Source organism: Priapulus caudatus, unplaced genomic scaffold (assembly GCF_000485595.1).
Source record: "Priapulus caudatus unplaced genomic scaffold, Priapulus_caudatus-5.0.1 Scaffold290, whole genome shotgun sequence".
Taxonomy (NCBI): domain Eukaryota; kingdom Metazoa; phylum Priapulida; class Priapulimorpha; order Priapulimorphida; family Priapulidae; genus Priapulus; species Priapulus caudatus.
In genome coordinates this window covers 22,788-34,492 of record NW_014577351.1, presented here as the reverse complement: position 1 = coordinate 34,492, position 11,705 = coordinate 22,788, and the positions used below count along the sequence as shown (strand labels likewise).

Below are 11,705 nucleotides of genomic sequence, written 5' to 3'. Positions count from 1 at the left end.
AAGGTAAACATTTGCCTGAAAATATGGGGCGCTGTTTTGTTTTCGTTCTGTTTCTATTTCGTTTTGTTCTGTGTATCCAGAGCTCTGGTGTATCTGATAATCTGTGTTCTGTGTCTGTGTGTCTGAGATTTTTGTAAGCCCAATAATGTAAGTAGAAATAACCATGTAATAATGAAGTTAAATATTCAGTAGCTATTTCGGCACAGTTTCCCATATGAGATGTACAAGTTGAAGTGGTTAATCAGTCGCACGACCTACCAGCCCATTCAGATCTATCTATATTCTAACTTTGGAGTCCGTATCATCAACCAGTACATAGCATACAATAAAACATTTCTGTGTGGGTGTGTGTATTTCACTGTGTACTTGCCAAACAAATGGTTAATGTGTTACGTGTAAGCATGATTGTACATGTATTTGTATTGACATCTCAACCATAAAAAAACAAACATGTGCAACAACTAAACTCTCTATATAACACCTTACACATAACACTACTGTACTGCCTACTGGTAACACATGCATCACAGTCACTAAGCCCGCGCGTAGCGCGGGTTTCAGCTAGTATAATATAATAGGCTTTCATCAGTAGTCACATAGATGCCATTTAGACTACAACTTTCTATTAATCACATAAGGTGTAACTCGTTCTATGTTGCTGTTGCAGGTCGGTCAGATAAAAGAGAAATATGACCACAAGCAGTTGCTCAAGCACATGCCGTCCGAGATGAAACTGTTCCTTGACCATGTGGCCCAGCTGGACTACTACAGCCAACCGGATTATTCCCACTTGCACTCCCTCTTCCAGCAGGTAAACAGAGTATATAATTCATTGCCCTTATTTGCGCTTCCCTTTCAACAGGGTAAAAAATACACGGGAGCGATGAGCGATTCGCTCTTCAAACCTCTGAAAACGCTCCCGTGAGGCTCAAAATAGCTCCCGTAAAATCTTTGACAAGAGCTATTTTTCCCTCAGACTTGAAAAATAGCTCCCGTGAAAAAAAAGTTATTTTTTCCCTGCCTTTCAAGCAGGGAAGCACAACATGCAATCTATATACCCCATGCTTGAACCTCCTTGTCCTAGGCATCACACTCTGTTAGCTAATAATTGTGTTTAAACCATTATCTTGAACAGCACATGATTGTCCAGCAGTTGTTCACCTTATTAAACCTAGCTGAAATCAATTGTCCAGCATGAGCTCTGTGTGTAATTCACTACTCTGCCAGCATTTCCTGTTCCTATACTGTTTCTGTTTTATTGAGTTCATGAAAGGTGAAAGTAAAATGGTTAAAACACTAACATGAGTTGATCTACTATATATTATAAGCCAAGAAGAAGAACTCCTGGTTGCCTTTATTGATAAGCTTTTATGTTCTAAATAATGCATCCTTGGCAATCTCAGCATTGTCACCTATATGAATTTAATTGCAGGCCAGTCATTTGCCCAGTCGGCAGTGCCAAAAATTTACAGAGGTACTAGTAAAAAATAGGAAAATAGTAAACATTTAATTGTATTCCTGCTGTTGTCCTGTCGTATTAACTTCAAAGCTGATGCTATTTCCTTCAGTTTATATGTATTGTTAAACCTATTTTTCAGTGCATGAAGAGAAAGGGTATCAAGTTCTCGGATGCTTACGACTGGGAGAAGCCGTATATTGATGGCTCCTTAACGACAACCACCAGTACCAGTCCACCTGTAGCAATCAAGGACACTCAGGGACAACTCGGGTACCTACCATTGTCAGTCTTCGCGGCATCTTATCTTGTCAGATTTTATTCAGCATTAAGTCAAATTCGAAAAATGGGAATTCTATGCTTGGTTGTTGTATCCACAAGCTTGTGTATGCTTGCGTCTAAAGCGCCGTCTGCCTTTATGCCACCAGGGTGCTCGGTAGGACCGAGGACGTCTTCGATGAGAGCGCACCGGACAAAGCCAATCCAGACGCGAAGAAGATCATCAGGCCGGAACATTCCACGAAGGAGAAGCCGCTGAAGGACATCAGTCAGCCGGAGAAGAAGGACTCGCGACACGAGGAGGACAACCGGGCGAAGGCGGAGCTCATCGACATGCTGCACCATGCCAACGGCAAGGAGAAGGAGGATCTGCCGGAGAAGAAGGTGAACGGTGAGCTGCTGCTGCCGCCCCCGGACAAGCTGCGCGACCGCTCGCGCCGCAGCGACGCCGACGGCGACGTCTACACGGAGGTCAGCTTGCCGCTGGCGCCCAAACTCGCCGCACCGCAGATGACCGCGAGCTTCAACGAGGCGTTTGCCGTCGCCAACGTCGCGCTACCGACGCCGAGCAAGGAGGAGGACGCGCCGAGGTCCGGCGTCCGCGGGAAGGGGAAGCCGAGCGGCGAGTTTGGGGCGGAGGCGAAGGTCGCGCAGAGCGACGTCGACGTCAACGTGAACATTGTGATCCCGGCGAGCGATGTCGCGGGGCCGCGCGTCGCCCCCGCCGACCAGCAGCAGGAGAAGGCAAAGGAGGTGAGCGCCAGCTTCAGCCTGCCCGTCGTCAACATGCCGCCGGTCGACATCAGCGCGAGCCACGCCATCGCCATGGCCGAGACGGAGGCGGCCTCTATGCACCAGAATGCGTACCGCACGATGGCGCTGACGCTCGCCTCGCGCTGGGCGATCGATTCGAGCGACGAGGAGGACGACATGGAGGAGATTCAGACCGGCAAGTGGGAGGACCCTACGTTCAAGCAGGCGCCCTCGATGGCGGCCATGGAGGCTGACGCCACCGTGAAGGTGACTCGCTCTCCCGTCAAGGTGCCCTCGTTTGGCTCGGCGAAGCAGCTGATGGTGTCGAAGCGCGCGGCTACTGCTCCGTATCTGCGGCGGCGCAACACCGGCCCGATGCGAGGTAAGGATAAGGACAAACGCCGGAGCCTGCCTCTAGAGGATGCAGATAACAGCGGAATGCCGAACGGCGCTGCGGACGCTGACAAGGTTGATCGTCTGCACCCGCTGGACGAGCAGGCCGCATTCAGCGATGATCTTCGCCTACGAACGGTGAGCACCGGCGCCATCTATGACGAAGTTCAGCTACAGGTGCCGACGGCTGGCGAGAAGGTGCCGCCGTCCGACTCGCTGAAGCCTAAGGGCATCCTGCGCAAGTCGCAGACGTGGGTGGACTCGTGGAAGGTGGGCAGCAGTGACTGCATATCGGACGGCTTTGACCGCTTGGCGCCGGACGGCTTCAGCAAGCAGCTGCGAGAGCAGGCGACTGCGAGCCCGCTGAGCTTTACGTGCAACGAAACCGATTCTAGTCAATTGAAGCAGCAGAGTGGTGCTATTGGTACCAACGTGGAGGTGCCCACTGTGGCGGACACGGGGCAGCCGAGCTCAAAGTTACGGCCCCTTGGCGCGCAGGCGGAGAACGTGTTAATTTGTGATAAAAGGCAAGGCCGAAATAGTCGTGACGTAGCTGTGACGCAGGCACGGGCTTCTGGTGGCAATGAACAGATAGGCCTAGCAGCTGCTCCGTTTCATGATGCTCAAATGGTGCTTGAGGAAGATGGGCAGACATCTTTGGCTGAAAGGGACCTCGATGAAATGCCATTCATACCTGTTCCTAACATTGTGTATCCCGAGGTTAGTCAGCCAGCTGATATGTCTGTTAACAGCTCAGGACAAAGGGAAAGTACTGCTGGTGAAATAGGTGTAAAAATAGATGCATCCAAAGAATTGAGCAAAGAGTCTAAATCAAATGAGGTAACGAAGAAGGATGTAAAAGACGAGGAAGACATAAAAGGAACGGAGGAGGAGTTAGAAGAAGAGGAGGATAAAACACCAAATGGTATGGAGAGGCAGCTTGTTTCTAGAGATGCAAAGGAGGAAAAGAGTGAAAACAGTGAAAAGGAGGAAGAAGACGAGAAAACGGCAGGTGAAAAAGAGATGGGACCATTCGAACTGAAAGAGCAGATAGAAATAGAAGAGGTGAGAGTAAGTAAAGACGATCACACTAAAGAATGTGAGCCCATCATTTCACATGTAGTAGCTGAAACCAAAACCACAGAACATGACATGGGGGGAGTTAAGACACGTGCAGATACTGAGATAGAACTAACAAAGTGCAATGAAAATAGTCCTAAGAGTGAGGCAAAGCGAATATCAGAATATAAAGAGAAAGGCTGCATGAAACCAGGTTGTGAAAGGTGTGAGGTGACTGCGAATGTTAACAAATTACACTTAGAGAAGGAAAGCTCTAGACACCCTGTGAATGAGTTGTCGACATCAGATGACTGTAGATCTGCGGAGAGCGTGCCACAACACTCTAAACGCGAAGGGCGTGGAATTGATGTGACAAATGAAAAGGGAATTAGTAACAGTGATGCCAGACATATGCCAGAGTCTAAGGTAGGAAACTTCAAAATCAATAAGGAAATTATAGTAGAATCACAGACAGGTAAACATAAAACAGTAAAAGCCAATGAAGCCAGTGAGTCTGAAGAACATAGCCGTAAACATCAAATTGATCGGAAAATAGCAATCTACGAAGGTAAGGCCGATATGTCGCCAGAGCATAAAGATTTAAACCAGCAGAGTACGGATGAACATGCATCACACTCGAAAATAGAAACCAATAACAGTGATGTAAAGAATGCTGATAAGAAAGGCTGTAAATCTCTGAAAGAGAGAGAAGAGCAGTCTAAAAACGAAGATGATGCAGTTAAAACAGGTGACCCCTCAGCATCTAAAGATGAACATGGTGAAACTGTACAGGTGATTCCTAAGGAAACGCCAGCCCTGCCATCTCTTAACCAGGAATGTGGTAATGATGCAAAGCACAGTACTGATCAGTGTACAGATATAAAACATATAAGGCAGAAACAAATTGAGGCGTCACGAAAAATATCACCGTATGCTGATGACTCAGCAATAGAAAGCTGCACGGACACCGATAGCATGGGAAAGAAGGATGTGACCCCTGCAGCCAAGGTTGTGAGCCATATTCCGCGTCCGACCAGCCTCACACGTGGAGGACCGAGCTCAAGCGACAGCTCTGACCGAGAAGAGATTGGCAGGCGTAGTGAGGCAAGAGAGAACACTCAGGAAAAAGTACTCGGAGAGAAATCTCACGCTCAGTCAACCGTAGCCGCACAGAAAGTTTGTTTGCGCAGTCGTGCGGCACCAGCGAATAGGGACATTGCGCACCGACCGAACGCCGCACGTTGCACTGAGCATGTGCAGAACATGAAAGCTACATTAGAAAAAGCAGCAACTAGCAGCACGCTTGGCAGTCCACTGCGATCTTTGGTTCGTTCTCGCGCGGCGGTGGCAACGCTGGGAGCTTCCAGCTGTGAATCACCGGGTGTGTCGTCAGAGTCTTCCCTGAGAGAGCATGAGTCGATAAGTAACACTAAATCCAGCAGTATCCGCCCGATGACTAAAAGGACCGTTTCAACGACGAGTCCGAAAGAGGCAGCTCAGAGATCCTCAAGGTATCGAAATTCTGGCGCTGCGAAAGTTAGCAGTCTTCTGACTGCATCTAGCGTCACCGTGGCTCCTGTCAAACTTCTGACGGTGCAACCACTGCTGCAAAAGCCCAGCGACGTCAAAACGTCAGTTGAAGATGAGGAGTCTGAGTCAAGCAGCAGTAGCAGCAGCAGCAGTACCAGCAGCAGCAGTACCAGCAGCATTCCGAAAATGACACCTCCGGTTATTGTGGAAGAGACCGGCACAGCACACAAACAGCGGCCCCCTCATTCCCCTGAGCTGTTTGCACCTGAATGCAGCACGCCTACACCAAGTAAAAGGACGATAGAGCGTGAAAGTTTGTCGGAAAGCTCCGCATCGGATGACGTTAAGTCACCAGCCGATTTAGATATGCCTGTGATAAAGAGGGTTCCGCCTTTGACAAGTGCTTCCCACCATAGAACGAGAAGTGCTCCAAAGTCTTCGATTCAGAATGCATCTCAGCAAAGGGCGCCAGCTGTCGTAAACCCTGCAGTGCAGCAAGCTAAGAATACGGCCCATGAGGGAGCGCCAGCTCTTGTGACCCCTGCTGTTCAGCAAGCCAAAAATATGCCCCAGCAGAGGGTGCCAGCTGCCCCTGTGATGCAGCAGGCCAAGGGTGCATCCCAACAGAGGGCGTCAGCTGTGGTAAAGCCTGCAGTGCAGCAGGCTCAAAGTGCATCCCAACAGAGGGTGCCAGCTGTGGTAAAGCCTGCAGTGCAGCAGGCTCAAAGTGCATCCCAACAGAAGGTGCCAGCTGTGGTAAAGCCTGCAGTGCAGCAGGCTCAAAGTGCATCCCAACAGAGGGCGCCAGCTGTGGTAAAGCCTGCAGTGCAGCAGGCCAAGAGTGCATCCCAACAGAGGGCGCCAGCTGTTGCAAAGCCTGCAGTGCAATCGGCCGAGATTGTAGGAGAGCCTGTAGTGCACGATGTCCCAAAGCCTGCAGTACAGCAGGACCAGAATGCATCACAGCAGAAGCTAGTAGATAAAGTCAATCCCGCACCATTGCATCATTCAGGGCAGCTAGATAAATCTAGCTTTGCTCAGACAGTTCCAGTTAGTGAATGTGCCACTAGTACGGCTGGGCTAAGCATGATCAGTGATGCAAGTGAGAGAGTGACTATGGCTAAAGAACAATCGACGACGGCACAAGCAGCTAAGAATGCAACCAGTGCAGTGAGTCAGACTGGAGCACCACCAGCAGCAGCAGCTGGGAGAGTGACTACTACAGCAAATCGGGCAGCTGGTGATACTGAGGGCCAAGCCCACCAAGATTTGGGTGCCAGTCTAACAGCTGTGGATTTCTCGCAGACGGGCGACCCGGCTGTTCAAGTTGTGACACCTGATGCCTTGCCTATTGGTACCGCCTACAGCAGCAAACCTGTGATTGCTTGTCGCAAGTCTCCCATTGAGTCGCGGCATGGAAAACCTTCGGAGGAGCACACTAGCAGTGAGAGCTGCGACAGTGAAATCGAAGGACTGTTAGCGCAGAAGAGATATGGCGGAAGCCCCAGTGTTCCGCCCCGTGCTGCCCCACCGCCCCACCCGGGAGTGCGCATGAGAAGCTCTGATGGCAAACCTTTAAAGCTGAAACTTACCACCCACATGGATCGGCATGGCGAGAGAGATTTCACGCCGCCGTCCGGCACCCCTGAGCTATTTTCCCCCGATGACCCGCGCCACCCTCCCAGGTGCGAGAACCCCTACCCCCTCGACTTGTCTGATGGTGGGTCGCCACTCATGGTGGCATATGACTCGCAGCTGTCTCTGCTGTCTGGCTGCAGTGTGGAGGATGAGTCAGGCATGACTCCACGACCCCCGTCAAGGGATGGACCGAAAACTGGCTGTATTCGGTGAGTAAGCTCGGCTCTATGTCATTTAGAGTACACACACATACATCGCCGTCATTAATGTGCCAAGATTAATGTATCTATATATGATATGCATGCATGTGCGTGCGTGTCTTTGTAAAAGTTTATTTGTGTGATTGTAAAAGTTGAGTGTGGCAATTTAAATGAATTCTAGTTTAACAACTGCAGTCTCTCTTCCACAGGAGGCGGAAATATAGAGCTGCTCGACCTCCGACCCCGATGAACGTGCATCAAGGTACAAGATCACGAAGCCCCAGCCCCGAGGACTAAGACACGAGGCTTCTGTTTTTCGACTTCGCCTAACCCTCACCTCGCAATTCAGTGTCAGTGCCCTATTAGAATGCTGCTTACTGCGCTTGTGGCTGCCGCCGAGGTGCAGGTGTTTAATACCTGCAACAACGTGAGACCGGTGTTGCCAGCAGCCATTACAATATTTCTATATTGCTGGAAATCTCTATGTACTATATATATATATATATATATATATGGACGCCGTCGCAGCTGTCTGTATTCTTGCCGCCTAGTTTCACCACACCTATGTAGCCTGTTAGGTTCTTATACCGCCATCGGTGAACATTAAGGACAGATGCCTATAGCTTGTTGGCTGTCTCCTCTGCTTCACTGATGGTCCCAGTTGAACAGGGTTGTGCAGATGGCAATATAATACTCAGTATGGTCGTTGCAGTATGTATCTAAGAGATGTTGCAGACAAGTGGAGATGTTGAGCATGTCTTTCTGTGTCATATTGCTGTGCGATTTTATGCAAGAAGCAGCTTTCTCACATAGAGATGCGATTTGTGTTTTTACTGAGCGTCCCTTGTAGGACGGGATGCTCAAAATAGCCATGCTCATTTTAATAATTTATCTTGTTTTCTTTTTCGGACGTGTATTGTTTATCAGAGTGTGTTTTAAAAGAACGTACAGTTGGATGCGTTTTAGCTTTGCGATTACTCACGTTTGTACATTAGGTGGCTGAGGTCAGTAGACCCGTGCTGTTGGCTTCACAAAGAAATTGTTGTTTATTGTACCTGTAAATAGAACAAAATGGTTTTGTACAATTGTAAATTTTAATTTAAATGCGTATCGTTGCCAAAGACTTGTTTTTTTGTTGAATTTTTAATGCGGTACGGTGATGAGTGGCTCCCTCTCCCGGCTTGGCTATTCAGTGATGTTGGGCTGAATGAGTAAATGAGTCTTTCATTTAAAAGGAAACTGTAGTTTCGTCCCCGGCAATGTTCACTTGTTTGTTGTAACTGCTCACGTCGTTGTGTGAGATGATGGGCATAACTTGTGTTCATTCTGTCGACAGCAGCAACTGTTCATATTAGTATTGGACATGTTTAATTTGTGGGTGAAACTGCATTTCTACTTTATTTCATTGCATATTGCAATATTCAGCGGTTTATAAATTTTACAGTCTGACAGACAGGCTTCTACAGGGCAACTTGCAATGTTCTATGTAAATATAGCAATTTTGTAAGAAAAGTAAGCAAGAACTTGAACTCTTCCACAATATTGTGGTCACCTTCCATTCGAGTCCCACATGCCATAAAAAGAAATAATAGCCGTGTCTGGTAATTTATACTACTATCGTTTAGCATGCTAAATTATCACTATAATATCAGGAGTGCATAAAAACATCGTAAGTGAAAGTATAGGCTTTAGATGAGAGATGTTCACATTCTACTGTTATTCACCAATCGATGTCAAGCAACCTTTAAATCCGGTGACAGCATATACTAACGATCTCACTTGTAACTTAAGCTGGCCTCGAAGCGGGCTACACATCAAAAGATCATGTAAACATATCTTATAAATTCGTTTTAAGTATTAGGAAATTATATTTGGCTAAAGTTGCCATATTTTAACCGAGTCATATTGGAGTAATATAACTAGTGGAAGAGGCTATTCCGCTGGCGAGTTCCTCAGCTGGTGCTGCACAGCACGAGTTACTAGTCTAATTAAATTTCATGCATCGGCTGCGAATCCACGGCGGGAGCTCGGATGTATTGCAGGATACGTGCTGCATCATCTATGCGCTCCTCTCGCATACAGGTGACACGCAGGCTCGTTTCTGGCTGTACCTTCCAACTTTGCCACGGCTCACACTGTCGTCTATACGTGTACGGAGGACCAGTTTTAAATTCTGCCAGTCGGCCATAGTGTACATGAGTACACATATAGTACGAGAGTAAATTTTGTCACATTGGCCAGATTTGTACTTGGTTCTGTCGCGCATGCGCAGATTCCAGCGGTCACATCAAGGCAGTGACATATTTTGTTCAGATGTTTCTTGACCATTTTCATTTTCACATTTAGCGATGTGATTTCATCTATCAGTAAAGCTAGGAGCGAAATCGCTTCAGAGTCATGGAATTTTGCGAAGTTATGGAACGTTCAGGGATGATATGTAAGAAAGGTTATTTATGTGAAACCAAACCCAGTGCTACATGCGACATGCAGATATAATCAAATATATCCATTTCCAGTGAAAAACGAAAGCCTCGTGTTTTTCGCATAGTCGGCACTAATCTGGAATCTTCAGCATTTAGGCCTACTCGCTCCTGTTTACTTAATTGGTGATTATATATGCTACAGTGTAATAAGTTATGCTTGTATAAAATAATACCTGTACTATGTTTTTCACCAATAAATTCATAAATGAGGCACTAGAACTTGAAGTGATCGTTCCTATACTAGCTTTTGATTTTAGTTACGAAGTAGTGGTTATCCAATCAGCTTTCCTTCTCTTGTCCGTTTAGTTCCAATATTACACATTTCTTACTTATTGCCTATTCCATCAGTATTATATACACACGTCAGCTTTCATTGAAGAAACCATCCAATCATATTTGTTTAGTAATGCTACGGTATATAACCTAGGTACGCTAGATTCCGGACACCTCAGTTTACTGCAGCATCGAATAAAATGTACATGACAGATATGCGCGCAGTCACGCAAGTATGCGCGATCGTACCCCCTCACATCCACACAAACGCGCGCGCACACATACACGCGCGCGCGCCGGATAACCTTAGCCACACGCGCGAGCGCGAGTGTTTACTATTTATTTTCATGATCCGGCAACTAGTTACTAAATGAGAAAAATATTATTGATATTTCAAAATTATTTTTAATATATTCACATAAGCGAGCAATCTTTGAAATGATATAACCCACTCATATTATCAGGAGTGTACAATATAGTCTATATTATACTAGATCTATTAATTAGATCTATATTATACACTTCTGATATTATGTATATATAGTGCATATATTGTTATCGGATTATTAACGCTGCTGGCGCATTCTTGGCGCTTGCCAACTACTATGGGTATACGTTTGGCCTCTCATTACTGGCTGGATAAAACATAATATTATGGTAAATTATGAAACAATAACTTGAGGCACGATTACTTCAGTTTTCCCTCACAATTCACGTATCATTATCTCGCTTTATCGAAAATGTATGCTTTATTTTGATTACTTCATAATGCAATAATTTGATATATACCCGTACATGTTCACGATCTATTTCCATATTCATTAACGTATATTTATTTTTTTATTTTTACTTTAGATTCGATTGTACATTTGTATATGTGGGTATTGTTTCATCCTGTATTTAGTTTCTTCCAATTTAAGTATTATCATGTTGTATAATCAAGAGTTAATTGCTTTCTATTGTGCGTGTTTTTGCGTATTTATCACACTTGTCTATTTTAGTTAACCGTTTTATCTTCGCGCGTATTACGTTATTATACAACAAGTTGACATGTGCGGGTCTGACTAGAAAAAATGATCGCTTTGTGCACATTATTGTGACATGTGAATATATTGAAAATGCTGACGGCGTAAATAAATTTCTCGCAATGTGAAATTTAAAATTGGTAAAATCTTGCTATCACAATTTTGGTAATATCTCGGGTCATTGCCAGAGCTGTGCATGAAGTACGTATGTATTTTGTCACGGACTGAACGTGATTAGCTTCGTAATAGTCCGTGGCTCTCCGTGCGTTTTGTACCATTAACGTGATTAAAGTCCGTGTTTTATCAGTTTATTCCAGTTCACAGTGATACAAGTTACATCCATCATAGCTTCACATAGGTGTTCACAACTTTAGGTGTGGGGGTCGAGGGCGGCGGGGGGCGGCAAAATTTAAACCTGTTTACGGCTTGACCTATGTACGCTTTTCACATTCAGAATGCGCGTTACTGCGAGAAAATTTATCTTCAGTAGCTTGTGTTCAGTAATATTCGAACACAACAACGCGCATGCGTGTGTGTGTGTGTGTGTGTGTGTGTGTGTGTGTGTGTGTGTGTGTGTGTGTGTGTGTGTGTGTGTGTGTGTGTGTGTGTGTGCGCG

At 46.2% G+C, this 11,705-nt stretch overlaps 1 protein-coding gene across 3 annotated transcripts in view; it reads left to right on the top strand.

The window, feature by feature from the left end:
* Nucleotides 1-10,016, top strand: part of LOC106808613 (serine-rich adhesin for platelets-like) — a 38,594-nt gene extending 28,578 nt beyond the window's left edge. For all 3 annotated transcript variants that reach the window (XM_014811394.1, XM_014811395.1, XM_014811396.1), the window contains 4 exons: nucleotides 668-811; nucleotides 1,599-1,729; nucleotides 1,885-7,317; nucleotides 7,518-10,016. In XM_014811394.1, the coding sequence (XP_014666880.1) occupies nucleotides 668-811; nucleotides 1,599-1,729; nucleotides 1,885-7,317; nucleotides 7,518-7,605 (5,796 nt within the window). In that variant the 3' untranslated portion in view covers nucleotides 7,606-10,016. The remainder of the gene's footprint in view (nucleotides 1-667; nucleotides 812-1,598; nucleotides 1,730-1,884; nucleotides 7,318-7,517) is intronic.
* Nucleotides 10,017-11,705: the final 1,689 nt, after the last annotated feature.